The sequence below is a fragment of the Lycium ferocissimum genome, unplaced genomic scaffold (genome assembly GCF_029784015.1).
Source record: "Lycium ferocissimum isolate CSIRO_LF1 unplaced genomic scaffold, AGI_CSIRO_Lferr_CH_V1 ctg1758, whole genome shotgun sequence".
NCBI classification, from domain to species: Eukaryota; Viridiplantae; Streptophyta; class Magnoliopsida; order Solanales; family Solanaceae; genus Lycium; species Lycium ferocissimum.
In genome coordinates, this window is record NW_026717283.1 from 59,439 (window position 1) to 87,420 (window position 27,982).

At 38.0% G+C, this 27,982-nt stretch overlaps 3 protein-coding genes and 1 non-coding gene across 6 annotated transcripts; 3 read left to right on the top strand and 1 right to left on the bottom strand.

Annotated features, from left to right (window-relative positions):
- Positions 1-2,752: 2,752 nt before the first annotated feature.
- LOC132042729 (pentatricopeptide repeat-containing protein CRR2, chloroplastic) lies at positions 2,753-5,250 on the top strand. The gene has a single exon (XM_059433258.1). The coding sequence runs from the start codon at positions 2,836-2,838 to the stop codon at positions 4,831-4,833; it is 1,998 nt and encodes a 665-aa protein (XP_059289241.1). The 5' UTR covers positions 2,753-2,835; the 3' UTR covers positions 4,834-5,250.
- A 5,141-nt stretch (positions 5,251-10,391) lies between these two features.
- On the top strand, positions 10,392-26,036 carry LOC132042739 (uncharacterized). 3 transcript variants are annotated; one of them, XM_059433269.1, is made up of 15 exons: positions 10,392-10,639; positions 10,732-10,819; positions 10,902-10,948; positions 11,452-11,541; positions 11,691-11,744; positions 13,099-13,176; positions 13,266-13,334; positions 13,416-13,571; positions 13,649-13,775; positions 23,591-23,631; positions 23,885-23,974; positions 24,097-24,201; positions 25,029-25,208; positions 25,548-25,651; positions 25,765-26,036. In XM_059433269.1, exons 1-15 carry the CDS (start codon positions 10,604-10,606, stop codon positions 25,838-25,840), a joined length of 1,341 nt encoding a protein of 446 aa, XP_059289252.1. In that variant the 5' UTR covers positions 10,392-10,603; the 3' UTR covers positions 25,841-26,036. The 3 variants fall into 3 exon arrangements, with proteins under 3 accessions (XP_059289252.1, XP_059289253.1, XP_059289251.1); XM_059433270.1 differs by having other exon boundaries at positions 10,393-10,639; positions 13,649-13,753; positions 23,590-23,631; positions 25,542-25,651; XM_059433268.1 differs by having other exon boundaries at positions 10,394-10,639; positions 25,542-25,651.
- Positions 10,393-10,466, bottom strand: TRNAV-CAC (transfer RNA valine (anticodon CAC)). Its single transcript has one exon. It is a non-coding gene; the product is annotated as a tRNA-Val (tRNA).
- LOC132042733 (uncharacterized) lies at positions 25,887-27,070 on the top strand. Its single transcript, XM_059433262.1, has 4 exons — positions 25,887-25,897; positions 26,441-26,585; positions 26,672-26,797; positions 26,919-27,070. The coding sequence occupies exons 1-4, from the start codon at positions 25,887-25,889 to the stop codon at positions 26,952-26,954; spliced, it is 318 nt and encodes a 105-aa protein (XP_059289245.1). The 3' UTR covers positions 26,955-27,070.
- The last annotated feature ends 912 nt before the right edge of the window (positions 27,071-27,982 follow it).

The window sequence follows — 27,982 nt, forward strand, 5'->3', positions numbered from 1 at the left end:
ATCAAGCTATTAATGGTGGTGATCCATTGTGGAAAGAGCTCGTAGACTTCTTTAAAATTTTCTTGATGGGTAGTAGTGCAGGAGGAAATATTGTGTACAATGCAGGTATGAGTGTCAAATGGCCTGACTAAATTTAAGCAGATCAAGATAAGTTAAGCTGATAAATGAACGATTACAATTGTTTGGACTGAAATGAGCCATCTGGATTAAGAATGAGTTATTTTAGGAGTTGGGTTGAGACGGGTAAAATACGGGAGCACGTTATTTTTTATGAAATCGGGTTATTTGAATTAATGTGGATTTCCGTCAGGTATATATTTGGTAACTTTCATAACAGTAGTGACATAAATGATCCAAAATTGTAACGGAAGATATTTTTAATCATTAAAAGAAAGTAGAGAGATATTCTTGGCCCTTTTTCCTCTAAAGATTACCTAGGCTATTATAAGTTTTTGTTTTGTTACCTTTCTCAAACAATAACTGTAATTAATATTATTGGTAATTGATTTGAATTTATTTGCAGAATTTTTAATGAAAATTTTATTTTTGCTTATCTTTTAGTAATAAAATTATAAAATTGAACATTTATGAGACATATGCCCCGTACATCCATAGGACTTACGCCCCGTGTCTCGGGGCTTACGCCTTGCCCCGTGCTGCGTAAAACGCCTCACCTCGCGCCCCCGCCTCTTAAAACACAAACTGAGACACGTGAATTTCATTCCTAATAATTAGCCTACCTTAAAAGCTCAATAGTCAGAACCAGGAATTCGAAATATCCAAATCTATTAATCTGAAGCTTAACTTAAAAAATTCAATCCAAACCATTATTGGAATTGTAATTTCTTTAATTCGAAAACATTTTCATATCCAATCTGAACAGCGGAACACCCACCCCTCTAGGTGGAATGACTGAGATACTTGATTCGAATTTTGATAATACAACAATAACAACATACCCAATTTTTTGCGCGGATTGTCCTTCAAAGGCACTAGTCTTTAATTTTTGTCCCTTAAATTATTGGTCTTTAATTTTTTCTCTTTGCTTAAAAAAATGACCGAAAACACCCTGAGGTTCCTGGTTTGAACCTCACTCAGTCAAAAATTAAAAAGAATTCACAAGGCAAGGTTTTATGCAAACTCTGCCTTAAGGGTAGAGTTCTCTACCTTAAGGGAGAGTTGCTACCTTAAAACAAATTTTGCCTTATAACTCTGCCTTGCGAATTCAATTTTTTTAAAAAAAATTTGACTGAGCGGGGTTTGAACCCGAAATCCAAAGAGTTTTTATGCGAAGGCGAAAAAATAAAGACAACCAATTTGAGGATCAAAAATTAAAGACCACCCCCGAATTGGGCCAATCGTGCAAATTTTTTTTAATGTGGGGCAATTCGCAGAATTGCCCTTCTTTTGGGGTGGTCTTTAAATTTTGCCCCTCATAGTTGAAATCTTTAAATTTTGCCCTTCGGCTAAAACCCATAGGTTCCAGGTTCAAACCCACACACAGTCAAAATTTAAAAAAAAAATTCGCAAGGCAGAGTTTAAAATTCGCTATGCCCCCACCGGCATACACTTGTGAAGGAATTACCAAAGTTACGGACCGACATACTTATGCCTTATGGGCGTACTTGGCATAAGTATGCCGGTCCGCATAACTTTGATATTTCCTTTCACAAGTTTATCGGTCCGCATAAAAGTTTGCCCATTAAAAGTATGCCCTCCGGCGTACTTTTAGTTAAACATAACTAAAAGTCCGCCGGGGGCGAAATTTTGCCATATATATATTTATATATTTTTTTTAACTTTTCAAGGTAAACTTTTAGTAATGCCTTAACTAAAAAGTGTATCCCATAAAACATAACTAAAAGTATGCCCATAAGGCGTAAGTTTTCCTTAAGGCATAACTAAAAGTTTGCCTTATAAGGCAAAGTTTAAATTTTTCTATGCCCCTCCTCGTGTACTTTTAGTTATGTTTAACTAAAAGTACGGAGAGGGCGGACTTTTAGTTATGTTTAAGTAAAAGTCCGGGAGGGGTAGACTTTGCCTTATATATATATATATATATATATATATATATATATATATATATATATATATATATATATATATATATATATATATATTTTTTTTTTTACTTTTCAAGGTAAACTTTTAGTTATGCCTTAACTAAAAAGTATGCCCCAAAGATATAACTAAAAGTATGCCCATAAGGTGAACTTTTCCTTAAGGCATAACTTAAACTTTGCCTTATAAGGCAAATTCTATGCCTTAAGGAAAAGTTCTTGCCTTACGAGGCATAATTTTGTTATGTCTTAACTAAAATTCTCGCCCCATAAGGGATAACTAAATTATGTCTTAGAAAAATTCTCGCCTTTATGGGATAGACTTTTAGTTATGTCGGATCCTAAGATAACTTTAGCTTTTCCTTAAAGATTGTATGCGGATCCCAAGATACACTCTCCCGATCGCCTTGCGAAATTATTTTTTATTTTATGCTTGAGCGGGGGTTCGAACCCAGAACTTCATGTATTCGCCCACCTTTCTAAGCGAAGGGCACAACTTAAAGATCACAAATATGAGGGGCAAAATTTAAAGATCACAAATTTGAGGGGCAAAATTTAAAGACCACCCCAAAAGAAGGGCAATCCGCGCAAAAAAATGTTTAATGTGCCCCGCATGGACGGATGTTATTTGTTGGCCCAATTGGTTTATTTTTTTTTTTTTTTTTTTTTTTTTAAAGAACCTACCCTGCCGGTCTGTCAAAGTTATTTAACTGGAAGTGGAAAACCGCAGAATTTATTTAGCTCCATTGCCGGAAATTGAAGTTGTGATGTATAAATGTGGACACTTCAAACGCCTCCATCTCTTCAACCTTACCTTCTTCCCTTAAACTTTTTACACCAAAAAAATGCCTTCCCTTCTTGTTATTCATATCGCCCCATCTCTATCGCCTTTTGCCACTCTACAACTAACACCAACATTGTCACCAAACCCACAAATTTTTGCAATAATTATAACGATTCTATTCAATCTTTATGCAAAAAAGGACAGCTTAAAGAAGCCATTCAACTCCTTTTTCAAGAACCCAATCCCGCTCAACGTACTTACGAGTTGCTCATCCTCTCTTGCTCAAAGAAGCGCTCTCTCTCTGATGCTTTAACTGTTCAAAGTAAACTTATTGATGATGGGTTCGAACAAGATTCATTTTTGGCTACTAAACTTATTAATATGTTCTCCGAATTGGATTCTATTGATTGTGTCCGCCAGGTGTTTGATAAAATGTCCAACCGAACTATCTTCGTTTGGAACGCGTTTTTTCGGGCGTTGACATTAGCTGGCCATGGTGTAGAGGTTTTGGAGTTTTATAGAGAGATGAATCGCGTTGGAATGGTGTCGGATAGGTTCACGTATACGTACGTGTTGAAAGCTTGTGTTGCTTGTGAATCATCGGTTTCATTGCTCGAGAAGGGGAAGGAAATTCACGGGCACTTATTGAGACATGGTTATGAGAGTTATGTACATATTATGACGACGTTAATTGATGTGTATGCGAGGTTTGGTTGCGTAGGCAATGCGAGTAGTGTGTTCTCTGAGATGCCGGAGAAAAATTTGGTTTCTTGGAGTGCGATGATTGGCTGTTATGCGAAGAACAGAAAAACTCTTGAGGCGTTGGAGGTTTTTCGGGAGATGATGAACTATGATTTGTTGCCGAATTCAGTGACGATGGTTAGTGTTATTCGAGCTTGTGCTGCACTGGCTGCATTGGAGCAAGGGAAGATATTACACGGATATATACTTAGAAAAGGGCTCGACTCTATTTTGCCCGTTTTGAGTTCCCTTGTGACGATGTATGCAAGGTGTGGTGCTCTAGAATTGGGACGAAGAGTTTTTGATCTCATGGACAAGAGGGATGTTGTTGCATGGAATTCCATGATTTCAAGCTATGGTATACATGGATTTGGGGCCAAAGCAATTGAAACTTTTAGAGAAATGATTCAACATGGAGTGTCACCAAGTCCAATATCATTCGTAAGTGTGTTGGGAGCTTGCAGTCATGCAGGGCTTGTTGCGAAGGGCAAACAATTGTTTGATTCAATGTCGAAAGAACATAAGATGTACCCTAGTGTGGAGCACTATGCTTGCATGGTTGATCTTCTTGGAAGAGCCAATCAGTTAGAAGAAGCAGCTATAATCATACAAGATATGCGTATTGAACCAGGACCCAAAGTTTGGGGTTCTCTTCTTGGATCATGTAGGATTCATTGTAATGTTGAACTTGCAGAGAGGGCAAGCAGAAGGTTGTTCGAGCTTGAACCCACAAATGCTGGGAATTATGTACTTTTGGCTGATATCTATGCAGAAGCTAGGATGTGGGATGAGGTAAAACAAATAAGGAAGCTTTTGGAAGCCAAAGGATTGCGCAAAGTGTCTGGTTGCAGCTGGATTGAAGTAAAGAGGAAAGTCTACTCTATCCAGTCAGTTGACGAAATTAACATGCACGTCGAGCAAAGTCATGCATTGTTGCTAAAACTATCAACGGAAATGAAACAGAATGGGTATGTGCCGGACACAAGAATCGTGCTGTATGATCTTGAAGAAGAGGAGAAAGAACGTATTTTGTTAGGTCACAGTGAGAAATTAGCAGTTGCCTTTGGGTTGATAAATAGCAGTAAAGGAGAGACTATAAGGATTAGTAAGAACTTGAGGTTATGTGAAGACTGTCACTCCTTCACGAAGCTCATTTCAAAATATACAAATAGAGAAATTCTAGTCAGAGACATCAACCGATTTCACCATTTCAAGGATGGGGTTTGTTCATGTGGAGATTATTGGTAAACGTGTCACTTGTTCATGTTATTTTTTCTCTTTAGTCTAACAAAGGCACCCTCCTTTGGATTTCTTGGTGGAGATTAGAAAGTTTTGCACATTTACAGTTTAAAAACAACGTTACAAGTGATATACGTTCCTGGTGATATCTTTATGACATAAAGTGGAGTGGGATGATGGAACTGATGCTCAGTATGAGAAGTTTCTCTATATCTAGTCATTCTTCCTTTCTTATATGAACGTCATGACATAAGATGTGGTGCACAAACTGCTATATCTTTTTTCTTCTTCCTTTTCTTAAGGTAAAGGTAGTATTATCATGGCTGTATCATACTCAATCCCCTGTAAACTTTCATAAACATCCATTATAGAGATTAGTTGCAATAAGAGTGCTGATAAATATAAACAGCTTTTAAGATTGTCCAAGTTGGTTTTCTAATGCATTTTGTCCAACACATTTGTTTTGTGTTATTTGTACATTTAAAAGAATTACTTGTTTCAACACTGAGGTAATTCATACTTGTTTCAATCATTTAGAAGGATTATTGAAAAGAAGTAATACCATCAAGGTGATTAAAGATCCACAGCATAATGCTTTATATAATGTACCCACATTGAGGAACAAAGTGGTACACAATATTCAAAGGATCATGAAATATGTATTTGCAACATGGTACATTCTTTTGCTCACTCCTCTAGGACATAGTTCAACTTGCTTCGATGAAACCTACCCGTATTATAAGCTTTCTTTTTGCAGTAGTGTACAAAAGTTTCAGAAACTGTTGAACCTGTTGTTACAAAGCTTAGACAAACTTAGATCAAGACCATTCTATGCCATTTCTGTCCCTCTGTGCAGAAAGAAGTACTAAACTGGTGAAGAAAGTAGAAAGATCAGAACCATTATTTTGCTAGGCTCATATCGAGAAAAACAACAAAAAGATGAATATTACAATCTAAAGAACAATTTAGAACAAATGAATCACCTCATCTTGTTGGCTAAACAAAGATACATTATCTAGTTATGCACGTCTGCCAAAATTTGGTATTTAAAATATAGCTTCAGTGTATTGATCAACAAATACATACGTCACTTTATGTCCCATAAGCATGATTATTGATTTTAAACAAATAACAGCATCCACTTCAATTATTTTAAAACTTACTAATCAATGTGTCCGGGCTTGGCGTTGTCATAAGAATTCGCTAAATTTATAAAATTGATCTTTTTCTAATAGTCAAATTGATCTTTTTCTTAGCATTCAAATATCTAATTTTGTATGTCTCAACCCATAAAAGGATTCATATTATCAATTCAAACAAAAGGAAAATAACAATAATAAAGCAATTACTTCATCAACAAACGTTTACTGTTACACCGGTATATGTTATCAAAACTATTTGGTCTTAGCTCAAGCAGTAGCAAAAAATGTAGAAGTAAAGCTAAAAACAATTTGCTTCTTGAAGTTCTTGGCATCTAATAATCATGTATTGGGTAAAATCCGGAAAAGCCAAGTAGTCGCAATAAATGTTGACACGTGGCAGTAGGCGACAGATCAGACGCGAGTCAGCAAGTGAGAGACACTGAACAAGCACGCTTGACCCGTCAAGGGTCTAGTTTGGTTCACAGCCACCTAAGACGAATTGTTACGAGGATCTGGGAACCGTGTCAGTCTATCGGTCATGTGCGAGGAAGCTCAGTAGGCGACCGTTACGGAAGATCCCGGGACTTCATCCAGATATTATTACACATTATTGCAGACATTCTGTCACGACCCAAACCGGAAAGAACAATGTGCTGCCCGACCACCACCGGCCAAGCACTCCTATACTTGCATTTATCGCTCACCGACTATCCGGGGCCCATACACAATCAGAATCGAGTTGTACTGTCTCCCGAATAATCAACATAAAAGACACCGTACCGGGAACTCACGGCCAACGCATACATATAAACATAAACACTGAGAATAACAACGTGAGCCGATTTGCCACCACACAAATATACTGTACAACAAAATAAACGCCGACGAGGCTGCATAACATCACGACTACATATCACCGTCTGGCTGTACCTCTATGGAGTACAACCGCAGAACCGACAGGCAAGCCCCCGCCGTACCCGTATATGTACATAACCGAATAGCATACCAAAAGGAGTGTGAGCTCGCATCACCCGAGCGTACCGACCGCCGCCGAGGAGGTCCTATCGCGATGGATCGTCCGATCGAAGCTACCCGGTCCCGCGGGCACGAAACGCCGCCCACAAGAAGGGACGCGCACGAATAATGTACCGAGTATGTAAGGCATGAATAGTAACATAGTAAGGGATGTAAAGTATGACTAATAATAGAGTGAAAATATAGAGCACATCGTGAGATAAAAAGAGTAACACATACGTAGGTGCCTCTTGGGTAGGCGGATGCCACGCATGCTTAGCTTTCTTTGAAAAAATGCTTTTGTTCATATATTTAAAATATGCCGAGAAACGTCGGCCCGATCCATTTAACCACGTGTCCCGCGTCCGTGCATCCCATGTCCGGATGATAAGTTACACCAACCGATCGTGTGGTCGCGCGTCTATAGCGCCACTCCCTTTTTCCCCATATTCCCTATATACGTATACATATATCATATACATATATCATATAAGTAGCATACAGGAGAGCCCAAGGAAAGTTATGTCTCTATCGGAGTGACATAAGGTCGGTAACCTCCGATTATATTATGGAATAATCATGGTCGCTTTGTCTCACCTTGAAGGAACAATTATTATAAGGTGAGACTATCAATGAAGAATAACATCAAGAGAAAACATAGAATAGGATCATAAATCTCATAAGGCATCAATTCATATACTTTGGAATCTTTAAAAATAGTCATCATCCATGAATAAAATTGAGAAATCAAGAAATAGCCCAACATTCTCATATCGTCATTGAAATCGTAAACTTGAAACCTTTAAACATGGAATCATCATCATCATAATCATCGTAAGAAAATATGCCCATCTTTGACATCATCATTATGATTATGAAAACAGGTCCATCGTTGTTATCATAAGAGCTCACGGAGCCATAAATCTCTGATTTAGAAAATACGAACATTTTGGAAAACATTTATGAATTATTAGGAAAGGAATTATGCCTTGGAGTCATAAACATCTAAATTTTGAAAATAAGGAAGATATGGAAACATTTATGAAGTCATAACATCGGAATCATGCCTTTGAAAGAAAGGGACAAGCCTTAACATACCTTTCGGTCTCTTTAACTTTAACTATCCCACGCTTGGCCTCCCAGGATCATAAATCTATATTCAAGAAAATTTATACTATTGTTAGACTCATCTTTATAGGCCTGTCTTAAGCCCTCAAACTAACTCTTTCTAGAATGTGCTAAAATTTCGACAGTATCTCCCCTATTTATATGCCTAGCCCGAAATTATAATTCAGTATCCAACAACAACAACAACGACAATAACATCATTTCCAACACCAATATGTACCATAAAACATCCCACACGATGTTTTCCAATTTCCACAACCAACCAACTCGCTATATAATTATTTAACGACTTTATCTCCGTAAATAAACCAAAATTAACATTAATAATAGGAGATTTATACCTTATTCTTGTTAAAACCGCGATATCTTCAATATCCACCTTGAATCCACCGCAAAACCATACTAGAATCACATCCATGCGTTTATCCGAGCTTCGATTAATACTCCGTCGCTTGAAAATTGCTTACTTTGTGATTGCGCCTCTCTCTCTCTTTAATTTCTAGAAATTTCTAGCAAAATCTGATGAAAAAAAGGGGTTATTACCCTTTATATAGGGTCAAATTCGGGTCGGGTTCACCGTAGCATTTTCTTGTAGCGATCGCAAAGATGCGTTTCTACTCGTCACCCGAACTTGTAACGTCCATAATTCTCTACTCCGATGTCCTATCGACGAGCAGTTTATTGCGTTGGAAACTAGACTCGACGAACTTCATTTTAGGCTTTTGTTCACTCCAAAACACTTCATATGCTAAGAGATATTCGTCCCCCAATTTAGACCAACATTTTCACACAAACATTACCCATCCTTTCTCCAAAGTCGTACTACTTCATTTCTTCCACTTATTTCCTTATAAAACCTTCCGGTATACCTTATATACACCCTTCACTCATTAAATGTACTTGATCATGCTTGCTTCTTATATTCCAAAGTGGTTTTACTTAACCCTAACTCAACGTACTTATGTTTCAAATTTGATAAGTGCTCTTCGAAGATACGGGGTGTAACACATTCATATTTGTCATTAAGGGGGCGTAATTCGTGGATCATGTTTTCAATAGCTCAACTATAAATAGAGAGCTTTACTCTCATTGTAGGGACATTCTGAATTCGACTAGCAAATAAGCATTTGAAACACTTACTAATTTTTTTTTAATATTGTTTATTCTTCATTGTGCCCTCAATCTCAGCCAGGACTCTCGTCCGAAGACTCAAGTTCACGGCGTCATCACAATTCAGGATACCTTGTTCTTAATACCACTCAATCATCTTCTTTAAGTTTCGTTTACTAATTTTTGCTTATTATCTTGTCAATTTGGTCATCTTGATCCGCGTGTCCATAAACCCCGTATACAAATTCAATTGTATCATTTTGCGGGTAAACAACGAACCTTCACCCAAGTGATTGTATCTATTGATTAATTTTTTTAAAAGTTCTAACCCGTCAGTCTCAAAGTTAAAGAACAAGTCTATTACAATTTACTCAATTAAAGAATTTTTTGGATAGAACCTCGATTCAAGGAAAAGCATTTCAAAGCAGTTTGAAAAAAGAAATAACGGAAGTGCAGAAACCATGAAAAATATTATACAAGGCATGATTAAGCATTGAGAGGAAAAGAACAGTAACTACAAACAAAAATAATACGATAATCTAAGTATTAGAAAGTAAGAAACAACAGATAGTAACAAATATCTTGATATATATATGCTGCTGTAAAAAGGAGAAGGCTACAATTTTTAACAAAGAAGACAAAAATCGTTAAGACGTGAAACATTTGTAACCACAAATGATGCTCAAATCCACTAAATTATCTATAGTTAACATACAAAAAAATGAATTACCGTCAAATTGAGTGATTGACATATTATAAGAATTGCATAATTAATCGATTTTGTCATTCATCACTTTGGGCTTTCCTTTTTTCGCATTCAGTTTCCATGCAACTCATCACACAATTATTACAATAATTATAAAAAGTAAAAATTATTATTTATATATAACTATTGCAATAATAGTACCTTCGTCTCAATTTATGTGATACTTTTCTTTTTTCGAGAGTTAATTTGACTAAATTTTGAAGCTAAATTGGATTTGATTAACTCAATATTTTAGGATTAAAATTTATGTATTTGGAAACTACAGGAAAATTTATGGCTTATTTTAGACCACAAGTTTTACAAGTATTTTTTCTTTCTTAAACTTTCAAGGGAGTTAAACTATATAACATAAATTGAGACGGAGAGAGTATAAGGGAAACAAATATTTTCGGAGGAAAAGTAAAAGAATGTCTGTGCCCTGGTTCGAACCGGGGACCTCTGGTGTGTGAGACTAGCGTGATAACCGACTACACCACCCAGACAATACATCGCAATGCCTCCGTTGTATGAATAGGAATTCTTCGAGAAGTTAAAATTCCGGGCGAATTTTCGTTTACTCAAAAGCAGCGGAGAATAGATAGCTCCGTTGTCTGAGCATTGGATTTGATCTCCTCCGCTAATGGACTCTCGTCACGCCTCCCTTGGTCGTCGAACGGTATATCTATTTTATTTCTCATTTCCAAACTTTGAGATATCTCTCTATGTTTATATGATAATAAAATTGTGTGTGTTTGTATGTATGATCAGTTGGAAGAAATTCGACAAAAGAGAGCAGCAGAGAGATTAAGCAAAACCTCTTCTGGACCCGATCTTGCCAACCCTTCTGACACTAATGGTACTAATTAATTTAATTTAATCTTCTGATAGACCAATCCTTTTCTCTATTCTTCTGATCTTAATATTTTTATTTTTGCCAGAGGTTTTGGGGATTAGAAAATCTGAGAGTGCAACTCGGCTATCAGAGGTCTCAATTTCCCTAATTTGCGTTTCTGTTTAGTAAATTTTTCCTTATTGTGAATGCTTAATTGACAAACTGCACAGGAATATAAGATTAATTTCCTCTGTATACAATTTATGTATCTCTATGTAGGTTAATACTCCCTCTGCTTTAATTTATTTGTCTTACTTTCCTTTCTAGTCCGTTTAAAAAAAGAATGTCTCTTTCCTTTTTTTGGCAACTCTTTAGTTCCAACTAGCCACATGACTTGTATAAGACCACAAGATTAAATGGTACATTCCACATATCTTTAATTTAAGACCACAAGATTAAAAAGCCTTCGTTACTTTCTTAAACTCCGTGTCAACTCAAAAGCAGACAAACAAATTGAAACGGTGGGAGTATTCATGAAGACGAAAAGTTCTTCCTTTCTTCGTCAAAAGGAGTTTAGACGCCGTTCTATAGTATCTTTTTTTAGTTTTATTGTGTACTCTGACCTTTGAGTTAAATATCTACATATCCATCTGCAGAATGATATCACTGGTTTAGTTTCTCAATTGAAAAATATGCAAAAAAATAATGCAGAACTCGATGAAGAAAATAGAGCACTGGCCTCAAAGGTATTAGTTCTTTGCTACCAAATTACCAGCTTTATCAACTCTTGTTTTTTTGAGCTGGAATGCGTTAGATGCTGCGTTTTTATAGTAATTTGTCAATGTACTAATGAATATATCCTGTTCATGATTTTTCTTAAATTTTCTATATTCAGCTTCAGACAAAAGAAGCTGAGAACAGCATGTTGCAAAAGCGTCTTAATGATCTGGTAAATGCAGCTTCCATATGATATATTTACTCATTTTTGTCAGAGGGAATGTTGTCTTTTAGTTATAATTTCTAGGATGGAGACCCATCATGTAAATGGCCCACATAGAATGGGTTTTTTCTGGAAAAAGTTATACGGTCAGTTATTGGAAAGTCATCAATTCTCTGAATTTTATTAAAGAATTTATATTATGTAATTGAAATCGATAATGTCCCTTTCTTTTATAAGGTAAATGTTTTATTCATATAAACTTCAAGCACTAAGATTCAAGCTTTGTGCCTAGCGAACTAAGTGCAGTATTTAAGTGGAGAAGGGTAGAGAGATGGGCCCATCATCCCCGAGTTTTTTAGGCTGTGGTTGGCTCCAGACTAATTTCTCGGTCATTAAAAAAGAAGTTCCAGCAACATCACAATGGTTGCTGGGATGGCATTTGATCCCAAAAGATACTGAAAAAGAGATGCCAAATGTGACCTGCGACCTCATATAGCATCTGCTGCATGACTGCGGACCTCTTTTCTGTAAATTTGTCTGTGTCAAGCAACCATGAGCCAATATGCAGCTGAAACATGCCACTTTATATTAGGTATTTTGGCCCCACAAATGATCTTCCCAGGCCATGAAGGAAAATTTTCTGCTGCTACCAAAATTTAATAGCAGGATTGTACGCAGAAAACACATTTCTTTGTCCAGTCCATAGCAATGAATCCTCAATTTCGGCATCTAGTGATACCAGACTTAATTCTTGCAGCAAGGTAGTCATCCTCTATAGAGCTGTTGCATCCTCAACTACCCAATCGAAACAACCCCTTCTAAAGCTCAAACGCCACTCATTACCCACCTCTGTTGTGCCACAGTAACAGCTTGATAATTTCCCTTTAATGATTGTATTGTAACTTTTAACAATCCGGAAGTATTGGTAATGAATATAAGGACTTTGACAAAGTTCATTTAAAAAAAAAAAAAAGAATATAAGGACTATGATAAAGTATGACTAAGGCAGTGGACATTGTTCCTATTAGTTATAGACATTGAATTATGAAACAAATGTCATTACCTTATCAATATGGTCTTTATCTGCTCATATTCTAGCACTATTGTTTTCATTTGTGGATGAGGTCATAATGTTGCAAATTTACTTTAATTTTAAGATCTTAGTACAGCAATAGGATTTGGTTTCTCTTTCACTATAGAATATGTTACTCTGCACACTTGGATCTTTTTCCTTAGATGATAAACCATTGTGTAGTTTGTCTTAACTTTCGCTGAAAGGAGGAAGAAAAAGGAATTTAGGTAAGTTGTTGACACCTCTTTTCAGTAGATAGGCGGCTTCACTTTCTTTTCTTTGGAAGTGCAGGAGCAAAACACTGTACCTTCATTAAGAAAAGCGCTCAAGGATGTTGCCATGGAAAAGGATGCAGCAGTTGTTGCACGAGTACATATCATTTATACTACCATTCTATTGTCCTTTTTTAAACCTAATATTTGCTCTATCTTCATATGAACCCTATTATTCAAATATAGGAGGATCTTTCAGCTCTGCTTCGTACAGTTAAGAAACGTTTGAAGGAAGTAGAAGAGGAACAGTATCGGGTATGCAAATATTTTCTTGCATTAAAATGAGTTGAAGTCTAATAGTATACCTTAATACGTTGTGAATCATTTTGGGATTAGGCTGAGGAGGATGCAGCGGCTCTACGAGCAGAACTTAACTCATTACAGCAGCAAGCAATGACCGGTCCACTGAGTGGTTTAACTTCAATGAATTTTCCGCCAGATCATATGCATGCTATAGAGAAGGAGCTAGCAGATCTAAAATCTCAATTAGAGGTTACATTGTTTGTTTATGTTGTCATGATTACCTCTTTAAGCTTTATTTATTTGCCAAACGATTTTTAAAATTACAGCAAGTGACCTTGTTGAGGCAACAAGAAAGACAGCAGTTAGCGGAGGAGAAAGCGCATATATCTGCACTAAGTTCTCAAAAGCAGGATTTGGAAGAGAAGCTTGCTGTTATGTCCAAAAGGATCTCAGGTATTTGTCGTTCAATATTGTTAATTTGAAATGCTTAGCTCGTAGGAATTAGTATAAATGTAAATACAAGCACTAAAGTTTGTTGTCATTTTTCGTTGAACCATGATATGTCCCAAATAAAGGTTTGAGGAAATTTCTCATCTTTATTTATGCCTTGACTGCTTGCTTGCTTCTGTCATTTTCTAGATAAACAATGGTTTAGGAATTTATTTGAAGCTGAAAGTTCAAGGAAATAGTGAAACTATCTTGTCCACATTCACGCTATAGAAGTGCAAAAAGTCAACCATTCAAATGCTCTTTCTTTATGGAGACCTCTTTTTGATTTTTGATACATAATGAAGTGGCAAAAGGATCACTCAGTAAGGAGGGGAAGATGACAAAAAACTCAATAAATTGGAGAACCAGTTTGATAATGTTTTATAGTGGTTGTCACTGGTTGCCAAAGTAAAATTCCCTGGCAATTCAAGTTACCCGAGCTACAAATGTTACCACTAGTAATATAACCCTTTGCTGATTTATAGTCGAAGTATGTTTGGGCCTATAGAGCGAACGTCCTCCTCTCTAGAACTTTACTCCTAAAATAGGACACTGGATCGCTTTGATTCTTCCGCAACCTCTATGCATTGCATCAACTCAAATGCAAGTATGGATTAGATTACTAATAACATAGGCCTGCTGTATGATGAATAGTACGATGAAAGTGTGGGGGAGAGTGGTGGAAGTGCGGATGAGGAGGAAGGTGTCTATTTCGGAGAACCAGTTCAGATTCATGCCAGGGCGATCAACTATAGAAGCCTTGTTAGAAGGTTGGTGGAGTAGTATAGGAAGAAGAAGAGGGATCTGCATATGGTGTTTGTAGACCTAGAGAAGGCATACGACAAAGTCCTGAGGGAGGTTCTGTGGAGTTGCTTAGAAGCTAGAGGTGTCCCTGTAGCATACATTAAAGTGATTAAGGACATGTATGATGGAGCCAAGACCCGGGTAAGGACAGTGGAAGGTGACTCGAGGTACTTTCCGGTCATGATGGGTCCGCGAGAGATCCGCGCTTAGCCTATATCTTTTTCTTTGATGAACACATCGACGCGCCACGTTGATGGGAGGTGCCATGGTGCATGCTATTTGCAGATGACATAGTTCTGATTGATGAGACGCGAGACGGTGTTAACACAAAGCTAGAGGTGTGGAGACAGACCCTGGAGTCTAAAGGTTTCAAGCTGAGCAGGATTAAGATAGAATACTTGGAGTGCAAGTTCAGTCGCGTGACCCAGGAAGCGGATGAGGACATGAGGCTTCATACCTAAGTCATCTCCCAGAGAGGAAGTTTCAAGTACCTGGAGTATGTTATCCAAGGCAATGGGGAGATTGACGAGGATGTCACACATCGTATTGGAGCGGGATGGATGAAACGGAAGCTCGCTTTCGGCGTTTTGTGTGATAAGAAGGTACCGTCAAGACTTAAAGGCAAGTTCTACAGAGTGGTGGTTAGACCGACTATGTTGTATGGGGTGGAGTGTTGGCCTGTTAAGAAAGCTCATGTCCAGAAGATGAAGGTAGCAGAAATGAGGATGCTGAGATGGATGTGTGGGTATACCAGGAGAGATAAGATTAGAAATGAAGTGATTCGGGACAAGGTAGGAGTTGCCCTTGTAGAGGACAGATGCGGGAAGGGAGGTTGAGATGGTTTGGCATGCAGAGGAGATCCGCAGATGCCCCTGTGAGGAGGTGCGAGAGGTTGGCCGTGGTTGGGCTGAGAAGAGGGAAGAGGTTGTCCTAAAAAGTCTTGGGGAGAAGTGATTAGGCAGGATATGACACAGTTTCAACTTACCTAGGACATGACTCTTGATAAGAGAGTGTGGAGATCGAGTATCACGGTGGAGGGTTAGTAGGTTGCGCACCGATTTCTTTTAGGTACTAGTAGTATATTTGTTACGTCGGCTATTATTAGATCCCTAGTACTATCTGATTGGTTATTTCACTCTGTTATCTTATTATTTTGCTGCTATTACGACTTATTATTAATTTTTATAATTATTGATCTTTTTTTTTTTCATCTCTCCTTTCTTCTCCCCTTGAGCCGGGGGTCTATCAGAAATAGCCTCCCTACCCGTCACTAGGTAGGGGTAAGGTCTGCATACACTCTACCCTCCCCTTCCCAGACCCCACCTGGTGGGATTTTACTAGGTATGTTGTTTGTTGTTGTTACTTTCATTTGCATTTGCCATATGGCGAAGAAACCTTTAATTACACACCAGAGAAAAATGAATTAAAGTCAAACAAAATCCGGGGAAATATGGCATAGTGTACAAGCTTGTTGAAAGGAGTAAGAATTTACTCAGCAGATTTCTATTTGATTGTAAGATACTCAATTAGCTCTGCGACATCTTAACACTACCATTAGGCAATTGAGAAAGTAAGTCAAAAATGGAAAAGGAGGATCAGTTGTACTTGAACATGGTCTTCTGAAACTTCAATAGATAACAACAACAACATACCTAGTGCAGTGCCACAAGTGGGGATTGGGGAGGATAGGATGTACGTAGACCTTGCCCTACCTTTTTTGGGTAGAGCGGCTTTTTCCGATAGACCCTTGGCTCCAAAGGAATGTGATCGATGCAGGATGACAAGAAAAATAAGACAACAAAATATCAAGATACAAAACAAATGAAGCAACATATAGTAACACATTAAAGAATAAGGAGCTATGCGATACCTAAATAATACTTTTAAAAAGGAGAAGAGGAGATGGGGAGGCCTGCCGCCTACTTCTCCTACACAAAGTGCGACACTACTCAACTACCTAACTACCTAACTAACCTTCTACCCTAATCCCGAGCCTCCAAATCTTCCTATCTAGGGTCATGTCCTCAGTCAGCTGAAGCTGTGCAATGTCCTGTCTAATCACCTCTCCCCAGTTCTTGTTCGTCCTACCTCTACCTCTCCTAACTCCTGCTACTGCCATCCTTTCACACCTCCTAACCGGCACATCCTTGCACCTCCTCTTCACATGCCCGAACCATCTCAACCTCGCTTCAATAGATGTGAGAGATATATTCTGGTTGAAGTAGTGCAGGGAAGAAGAGGGCTTCCTTGAATCAGTCCTGAGATTGTGGAGGATGGAGGATGGAGGATGGAGGGTAGTCAAACATTGGAAACAACAACTACAACAGTCCCAGTATAATCCCATTCAATGGGGTCTGGGGAGGGTAGAGTGTATGCAGACCTTACCCCTACCATGTACATGTAGATGTTGTTTCCAATAGACCCTCGGCTTAAGGAAAAATGAAAAGGCAACAGTAATAAAAGGCAGTAACAATAGCAAAATAATAATATAAACGAAATAAAATAAACAAGCAGGTAGCCCTAGAGATCTAAGAATAAGTAGACGTAAAAGGCTACTAATACTCCCGGTACGGAAAAGAGATCCGCGCGGCAACCTACTAACCCTCTACCATGATACTCGACCTCCATACACACCTATCAAGGGTTATGTCCTCGGTAAGTTGGAGTTGCACCATCCTGCCTAATCACCTCTCCCCAAGACTTCTTAGCCTACCTCTCTCTCTCCTCAGGCCTATCACGGCCAACATCTTATACCTCCTCAGTGGAGCCTCTACACATCTCTTCTGCGCATGTACGAACCATCTCAACCTCCCTTCTCGCAACTTATCCTCCACGGGGGTCTCTCCCACCTTATCCCGAATCACTTCATTCCTAATCTTATCTCACCTGATATGCCCACACATCCATCTCAACATCCTCATTTCTTCTGGACATGAGCTTTCTTAATAGGCCAACATTTCGCCCCATACAGCCTAGTCAGTCTACCCACCACTCTATAGAGCTTGCCTTTAAGTTTTGACGACATATTCTTATCACACAGAACCCCGGAAGGGAACCTTCACTTCATCCATCCCGCTCCAATACGATGTGTGACATCATCGTCAATCTCCCCATTGCCTTGCATAATTGACCCAGGTACTTGAAACTTTTCTCTGGGGGATGACTTCAGTATCAAGTCTCACATCCTCGTCCGCTACATGAATTGAGTCACTGAACTTGCACTCCAAATATTTTTTTTGAAACTGGTAATTTTGTATTCCTCAGCATTAAGGGTATGCTGGCCACCTCCAAAAATTTACATTTTACTGAAAGAGAAATACTTACAGTAATCCTAAAAAGTCCACTAACTGAACTTCCTCTTCTACATATTGTTCTTTACACAAAACTTAATGAAGTAAAGACCTTCCATTGGATCTTCTGCAATGAACTTTCTCTGCCTTTAAAAATTTTGTCATTTCTTTCCTTCCAAATGTTCCACCAGATGCAGGCAGGAACTGTTTTCCACCAAATCTTCTGACTCTTGCTCCCTCCCCTTCTTATCCAACAGCTTAGAAGGTCTGCAGTGTGTTCAGGCATAGTCCAGTTCACCTTAGCCAAATTAATGAACAATGCCCAGACTTGTGCCGTAACTTTACAATGAAGGAAAAGGTGATTGTTTGTCTCTAAGGCCTCCTTGCATAATGAGCATCTTGAAGCAATGTTTATTCCTCTTTTCTGCAGTGCTTCATGAGTCAAGCAGGCTCTCCAAGCTACCAGCCAGGTGAAACACTTCACCTTAGTTGGTGCCACACTCTTCCAAATGGATTTCCAAGGTCCTGGTGTCCTCCCTGAAATTTCAGTCAAACCTTTGTTGTACAATCTGTTCACAGAGAACAGTCCATCTTGATTATGCTTCCATGTCAATTTATCTGGCTCAAAATTAGTTCCTTGAAATCCACCAATTACTGTCAATAGTTCTGCTACCCATGCTATTTCCCAATCATTTAGAAGTCTTCTGAAAACCAAATTCCAGCCTTGGGGAGACCACATCTCCTCTATTGTACTATCTGGATTTGTGCTTATAGAAAATAAGCTAGGAAACAGTAGTTGTAATGTCCCCTGTCCACTCCAATTTTCCTTCCAGAAAAGAATCTTGTCACCCCTACCCACCTTGTAGTTAATATTTGCCTTCAGAGCCAGCCAGAAAGCTCTAATGGTCCTCCATACCCCCACACCATAGGTATTTGTCACCTCATTTGTACACCATTTCCCATTTTGGCTATACTTATGTTGAATTACCTCTTTCCATAGTGCCTGCTCTTCCTGATTATATCTCCATAACCATTTCATGAGTAAGCTTTTATTCCGTAATTTTAGGTTCTTCCCCCAATCCTCCATGCATTCTCGCTTTGTTGAACTACTTCCCAATTTACCAAGTGGAACTTTTTTCCTCATTGTTTCCTCGCCATAGAAAGTTTCTCTTAGAGTGTCCAAAGCCTTAACCACCTTGCTTGGTATAGGAAATAAGGACATCACGTATGTTGGCAAGGAGTCCAAGACTCGAGTTGATTAAGATGAGTCTTCCTCCCAAGGATAGGTATCGAGATTTCCATAGCTAGTTTCTTTTCGCCTTCTCTATGATGCCATCCCAGTATTTTCCTTGACGCATTGATCCCAAAGGCATTCCAAGATAAACAAGAGGGCAAATTCTCAATCTTGCAATTCAAAATGCTTGCAAGCACTTGGATCTGCTGCACCTCCTTGACTGGGCACTCCAAATATTTTGTCTAGTCCTGCTCAACTTGAAACCTTTAGACTCTAGGGTCTGTCTCCAAACCTCTGGCATCGCGTTAACCCTGCTCTGCATCTCGTCAATTAGTACTATGTTATCTACAAAGAACATGCACCATGGTAGCTCCCCTTGAATGTGTCGCGTCAATGCGTCCATTGTCAAGGCAAAAAGAAATGGGCTAAGAGCGGATCCCTGGTGCAGCTCTCCACACTACTGGGAAGTGTTCAGAGTCACCACCCACTGTCCTCACCCGGGTCTTGGCTCCATCTTACATGTCCTGAACCACTCTAATGTATGCTATAGGAACACCCCTAGCTTCTAGACATCTCCATAGAACCTCCCTCGGGACTTTGTCATATGCCTTTTCTAGGTCAACGAACACCATATGTAAGTCCCTCTTTCTCTCCTTGTAGTGCTCCACTAACCTCCTCGTCGTGTGAATGGCTTTTGTGGTCGATCTCCCCGGCATGAATCCGAACGGGTTCTCGGATATAGACACATTTCTCCTCATCCTCACTTTCACCATTCTCTCCCAAACTTTCATAGTATGGCTCAGCAGCTTGATACCCCTATAGTTCTTGCAATTTTGGATATCTCTATTGTTCTTGTACAATGGGATCATCGTACTCCACGTCTATTCTTCAGGCATCTTTGACGTCCTAAAAATGACATTAAACAACCAAGTAAGCCACTCCAAGCCATCCCTGCCCGCATTCTTCCAAAATTCCACCGGGATTTCATCGGGCCCGATCGCTCTTCCCCTGCTCATCTTACACATAACGCCCTCTACCTCCTCAACCTTAACGCGCCTGCAATACCCAAAATCACGGCATGCTCTTGTTCCCCTCTTCGTTCAAGAGCTTATGGAAGTACGTCTGCCATTTTCGTTTAATAGGTGCATCGTCCACCAATACCTTGTCGTCCTCGTCTATGATACACTTCAGTTGGTGCAGGTCATGAGCCTTCCTCTCCTTCACCTTGGCTAGCCTATACGCGCTCTTCTTGTCCTCGCCTTTTTCGCCAAGTTCTTCATACAAATTTCCAAACGTTGTAGTCTTAGCCGCCGTAACCTCTAACTTCGCCTCCTTCCTCGCCTTCCGTTACTGCTCCCTATTCATCCTTTTCTCCTCCTCGTCTTTGCTTTCCACTAGCTTCGCGCATACGCTACTTTCTTGGCTTCCACTTTACCTTGGACCTCACCGTTCCACCACCCGTCCCTTTTTCGTCCGCCAGAGTAACCCTTCGAAACCCCTAACACCTCTCTAGCTGCTTCCCTAATGTTAGCCGCCGTCATGGTCCACATACTACTCGTATCCCCGCTACTCTTCCTGGCCCCCATCGCCTGCAACTTCTCACCCAACTCCTGAGCTTTGTCTGTAGTCAATGCCCCCCATTTGATCTTAGGTTGACCATACACAACCCCTCTTTCTCTCCTTTCTCTTAATCTCTATGTTCATAACCAAGAGCAGTCAAACATTGGAAAATGTGATCTAAACGGTTATTGAGAAACGGAGTAAGTCTTAGACAGTAAAGACCTAGCCATTTGATGATATCAAGATTCGGCACAATGTGGAAGGTGCAGAATAGAAAATAATTGTGCAAAATCGACAAAATCATAGTTGAATGTCATGAACAAATGCAAAGGTGGTAGGTCTGAAAATCTAAGATCGGAGATTCCAAGTATAGTTGAAATTGAGATATGGATGTGCAACATGGAGAGTATCGGTTGGTGTAAAGGTGAAAATAACAAAAGTGTATTTCATCGTATAGTTTTCATCCAGAACGGAGACGGAAAGGATTAGATATGGGTGACTCAATGTGGCGGATTTGAAGCTACATACAGTGGTTGTCACCTGTGGCTATGTTGAATGGAGGAAAATTAAGGCCAAAGTGTGTGTGATAGGATTGCTTGTTTATCGATACATTGATGGTTTTTTCCATTCCATTAGAGAGGTCAGGATTGAGCTTGGTGTAAAATGAAGCATGAACTCTCCCCCAGGGGTTAGCTCAATTGGCAAAGGTTGACGAAATTGTGTCCTAGATCACAAGTTCGAGCTTTGCGCCAAGCTAACTAAGTCCATTATTTAAGTGGAGGAAGGGAAGAGGGGGAGCCCATCGTTTCCCAGTTTCGAAGACCACGGTTTGGCCGAAGAGTTGGTTGTAGACGGATTTCTCTGTCATAAAAAAAGAACTCCAGTTTCAGTTTGCTCGGATTTGCAGACACTTTGCATTAGAGATTAAATACCCTAAACAAGCAATTAAGCAACACATACACTATAAGATACCCTCAAGTGGATGTAATCCCCTTGAAAACACTCTTGCAAGTCTTCAAGCAACAATTAGAAACTCTCCAATCCTCACAAAAGTCATCATTCATCAAAGGTAAGCTAAAACTAGCCATTATAGGAAAGTAGTTATTTATACTAGGTTTAAATCGTACATAGTAAAGGAAAAAGCTCTAAGTAGCCCTAAAAAGAAAATAGGCTGTAATTAACAAAGTTGGAACTAGGATGATCAGCTACTCCCTGCGATTGCGACAAGTGGTCCACGATCGCAATCTTGGACTGGGCCTGGAGGCTTCACATTCGTGGTCATGTATCTGCTTTCGCTGATGGCTGGCAAGTGGGCTTCCTCCGTGATCGTGATGGCTTGTCTGTGATTGCGCCCTTCAATGATCTGTCGCCTTCCCCCGATCGCGAGGTATATTCCCGATACCGATGCTCTGCTTCTTGCATAGATCCTGCAGCTTCAACAGTGCCTTCAAGGCCTCCATGCTTGAATCGTGGTTTTCCATGGTCCAAGACAAGTTGTAAATCTTGGTAGATTTTTCCCAAACTTCTTCAAATGTCTCCTAGACGTAGAGAGATACCATTGAGACATACTTTCCCATATATTTAACAAGCTGGTATTGAATCGCGAGGCAACTGTAACTGTAGCTGATTGTCGGCAAAGAAATGAACAGAATTTAAACCAAGCAGGAATTTTTTTGAATGGGGCATTAGAATAGCATAGTTAAAATGAGGTTATAAGGCATCAAAGAGCTGACTGATACCCCTGATAATCTGAGGCGGAGATCTAATTTGGTTTATTCCTATTTAGCTCTTGCTACCTATCTTGGACTCTCCAAAAATGATGCCACACCCGTGTCGGATCCTTCAAAAATGCACTACTTTTGGAGGATCCGACAAGCACCCGTGTCCATTTTTGAAGAGTCCGAGTAACATAGCTTGCTACTACATTCCGAGCAAACCAGATATTGTTAATACAATATGGCGTTGAGAAGCAATATGGAAGACAAGCATCTTCCAGGGCTGATGTTTTGGATGGATAGCTATAGAAGCTTGAGAACATCTGCACAAGAGAGGATCCAAGTTATGCAATTAGTGCTATCTATGTAAAGCCCATGGCCCATGCTGAATCTAATCCCCTACAAACATATGCTTGCAGCGCCCCTTTGCTTGAGATATTTGGGTCATGCTCGTGAATGCAGGATATGTCTGCATCCGTAAAGTCTGCTATACAGAGTTGGAGTGGCCATAGAGTGGTGAAGCGGATAGAATACATAAGGAACATTGTCTCTTTATGTATTTTTGGGTGTCTGTAAAGAAAGAAACAACAATTTTTTTTAAAACAGTTACATGGCTTTACCTCGTGTAAAATACCTCGTGTAAAATTTAGGATTTGCAGTTTTTGTACTGTTGGTGTAATCTGAGTATGAGATCATGATATAATACAATTGTGGAGATGTATTTTGTACATACTTAAGGGATTCTTTTTTGTTGTTGTAAACATCTTCTTGATGCAATCAATGAAGTACTTAAAAAAAACTCGATAAAAAAGGGCAGCCCAGTGCACTAAGCTCCCGCTATGCGCAGGGTCCGGGGAAGGGCCGGACCACAAGGGTCTATTGTACGCAGCCTTACCTTGCATTTCTGCAAGAGGCTGTTTCCTCGGCTCGAACCCGTGACCTCCTGGTCACATGGCAGCAACTTTACCAGTTACGCTAAGGCTCCCCTTCTAAAAAAAAAAAAAAAAAAAAAAAGAAGAAGAAGAAGAAGAAGAAGAATCACCTAACATAGCTAACTACAAATCATTTGATTTACATGAACTTCTCTTTTGTTTGTAATATTTATCATTTAACGACCAGTTGGCTTCCTCGTGATATCTGTTGATCTTTTCTATATTTCTGTTCTGTTTATTACAGATGAAGTCACCGGAACGGCATCCCAGAAGACATTCTCGGGGGTAATCAATGTATTTGCAGTGCTGTGTAATTGTGCTTGACTCAATTTTGCTGTGTAGAACTGTTCCTCAATTTTTTTTCGTTTCTAATGGTCGTTTTTACTACAGCTAAATTTTCTCGCTAATTCCATTCATCTTTTTGGCCTCTTCCAAAAAAGTTTTCTGTCATACTTTGGTTATTTTTGTGGTTAATGTATTATAATATTTTGTTAGAACGATGTTGTTTGAGTTTAAGGTCTTATTTCAACCCTTTCAGGAAGACAAGGTGAGCCTTGAAAAGCAATTACATGATATGGCAGTGGCCATTGAAAGATTGGAAAGTAGCCGGCAGAAACTTCTAATGGAGGTATAACCACTATTGCTCTCTCTCTCTCTTCTTCTTCTTGTTCTTCCTTCTTCTTCTTGTTATTTTTTTTGTTCCATTTTGCAATGTAATAGTTGAATCATTCCACTCTTTTCTTATTTCAGATTGATTCACAATCCTCTGAGATAGAGAGGCTATTCGAGGAAAATTCTAATCTTTCGTCCGCTCATCAAGAAGCTCAAGGGGTGGCAGTGCAGTGGGAGAATCAGGTATTTTTAAGTTCTTGAAGTTAAATGAAGATGAGCATATGGTATCATGCCTATTCACATTTCTTTGCAGAATCTTTAAAATAGTTCGTATATGTAATTTCTTCCATGTCCTGTTTCAATAATAGTAAATCGTGCTCTGTATATAATTATTGACAAGACTATTATACTTTTTCTTAACGTAATCTTTGATGGTAATAAATAGTTGACGGATTGGAGGAACGTTTATGACTGTCGTTTCTCTCATAAGGTTGGAACTAAAAAGTATGGATAGTCGCATAAGAAGTTACCTGCGAAGACCTAGGCAATCAACCCCGCAATTTGTTTACCCTCAAAACCAAATAGTCTTGCTGTATGTGTCGATAAACATCTGTGGATTGAAATCAAAGTTTGAAGCGCTAATAGTACCACTGAGAACAAAAAAGATGTTTAACCTTTCAAGTCAGAAATCAGAATAATAAAAACATCATCTTCTTGGTGAAGAATTTGGGTTAGCTAGATTCTGCTACTGCAAAATTCTTAAAAGTACTCAATAGTTTTCTCAGTTTGGCTAGACGTGACTCTTTTCCCTACTCCTGAAGCATAAGCTGTGCGGTCTGTTACCTTTATCAAAAAAAATAAAAATAAAAAATAAATTCTATACACAATGGTTGTCTCATTTACTAAAGCTCCTAGATGCAATCAATTGGTTGAATATATTTCTTTCTTTGGCGTATGGGATAATTTTCTTCCAATTATATTGTAATATTACACCCTCGGTAATGTAGCTCCAATGTCCTGAATGTGTCTTTCCTGGTCAAAGGCATTATTTTTGAAGTACTCCCATGCAGGTCAAAGATTGTCTCAAGCAAAATGAGGAGCTTCGTGCCATGTTAGATAAGTTGAGGGCTTACCAAGCTGCAATAGCAACTGCAAACAACAACCAAATCCAGCATGGCATGTCGGCATCTATCAAAGGCAGCAAAAATGAAATTCAAGGCGCAGAATATGATGAAATCCTCTCCGTCAAGGTTATTCATCTAAACTCTTATTCATTGTTCATAGAATATGTTACTATGTGCTATTTGAATTTGAATCTGTTTCACTGGCATCTTGAAATTAATTAGGACAATTATCACCCCGTGCCTTGTACATGCATTTAGGTTGAATAGCAGACAGGTGGATGCATTAGAACTGTAATAAAAGAGCTACTCTTTTTCATTCATGCATGTATGCTGCAACTTCTGAATAAAGATTTTCTTCTCAAGATACGTATTGACAGTTAGATTGAATTCCTTCGCTTGTCATATTGGTGCAGTATAAGATAATATTATTTATGTCATTCCAATTGGTTGTTCATCTAGGGTCAGCTAGCTGAAGAGCAGAGCAAAACAGAAGCCTTGTCTGCTGAAATCTTGCAGCTCAATGCACGGCTCCAGCAGGCCACCCAAGCATACAATGGTCTTACGCGCATGTATGAATCTAATCTTGCTTACTCTTAAACTTGTTGACATATTCTGGAATCCATCTTCATAAAGAATTGCTGATATCCTTTTTGTTATGAACTACCATTTAAATATTTTCCAGCTATAAACCTGTTCTATGGAACATCGAAAACAGTCTTGTGAAGATGAAACAAGATAGCACGGTGAGAGTCCAGTGAAGGTGTAAGGTTGTAAGTGGTCCTGTGAAGTTGAGGCAACAATTACATGGTGGATGGGCAATGAAGGCACACTATATATAATTCTATCAATCTATTTGACCCTCGTCTGAGCAAAATATTCATTATTTTCCTTCATGTGACCGAGGGATGTGTATTTTTTCTGGTGATGTGTTTTCGACCAATTAGGGATGTGTATATTATTTTCTTTTACTTAAATTTTATTTTTAATTTCATAAAAAAAATCCTTTCCTTTTTTTTTCCTTTTTACATATCCATCCCATGTAATTCATAGTCCTTTGTATATAATCATTTAATATAAAATTAGTTTATACCATAAATTTTAAATAATATAAATTGTAAGCAAATATTATACGTTATACATATTAATGGATAATTCAAATAAAAGTGAAATCATTGATAAAATATAATTAAATAAATACTATTACATTAAGGTAGAATTTATTTTAATTTCTACATAAATATTCAACTTCCATGATTAGTACGTTGCTCCTATAAATGCTCTACTAATGCATTACGAAGTGCAAAATGAGCATCTTTGTTCTTTTGTGTCGAGCTAAAAATTGTTCAAATCGATAATAGTGCAAAGGATGAGTGTTGGGAGTATCGCAACAAAAGATCGTTGGAATGTCGAATTAAAGTTATTGAGAAGGCTATAAGAAAATTAAATTGTTGTGTACGTCAAGTTGAAAATTTGCATCCTAGTGGTGCTTCAGATAAAGATATTGTGAGTATTTATTTTGTAAATTTTTATACTTTATTTGTCTATATTTACTTACAGTTTTCCTTCAATTTTTTGTTAAAATATTGCAGATTGATCAAGCAAAATGTTTACTTATGCAAGATCCGAACTACCAAAAAGGTTTTAAATTTGATCATGTGTGGGATATGATGAAGGATTTTGAGAAGTTTAAAGATGTCGATGCTGGAAGTAAAAAAGTTCGAAAGCAAGGCTCTTCTTATATATCATCGGAGTCTGACACTTCTACTCCTGATTCACCTCTGGTATCATCTCCTAACTTATCATCATTTTCACTAAATTTGAATGAGGATGTTGCAGGTGATTCCACATCATCACAACGACTTATTGGGGTGAAGAAAGCAAAATTGAAGAGAAAAATCGAAGAAGGTTTTTCATCTGCTATGCAAATGGTCCAATCGTAAAATAATCGGCTTGTTGAGTTGTTGGCAAAGTCGGTCATGAGGCAAACAGATTTGGAGATGAAAGATAGAGCTTTGAAACTAAAAGAATTCAAAGAAGAAAATAAAATTTTATTGTCGAATTTAGATTCTATTGGTGATCCAAATATTCGTGAATTTATTCGACAAGAACAAAAACGAATAATGGATAAAAGAAGTCAACAATTTCAACAGCCACAACCACAACAATCCTCTGCCCCATACACTCAATATTTTAATGATATTGGTGGATGGAAACGACTACGTAGTACTAAATTATTGTTATAATTTTCTAAATTATTATGTTGTTTAATGTATTTTCAATTTTAATGAATTGAACATTGTTATGTTATTGATCATTATGTTGTTATTGAACATTGTGTTATATATTCGAAATTATTATGTTATTGAACATTGTGTTATTTATTAACAACATATTATATTTTATATTTGCACTTTTCATTTTTGTGATGGTTATATTTTTTAATACAATTATAACTTATAATAAAATTAACTTATAATTTTATATAAAATAATATATACGAAAATTAATTTACAAAACTTACACTCCAAAATTAAGATGTAAAATTAATATTATAAGATATTACATAAAAAATAATTAGGTATATTAGGAATCTAAAATTATAAATTAAAATTTATAATATGTTAAATTAAAAGTGTTATATAATCATAAAATAATAATGAATAGTAATGGTGTAGATGAATAGGTATATTAGGAATCTAAATATAAAAATTAAAATTTATAATATGTTAAATTAAAAGTGTTATATAATAATAATAAAAAATAATAAATTATTAATGAATAGTAATGGTGCAATGAATAGTGCAAGGTTGGAGCTCCAAAACACCATTTTTTGTACCAAAATAGCATTTGGTGCAAAAAATAATGCAAGGTTGGAGATGGTCTTACTGTTGGGAATGAAT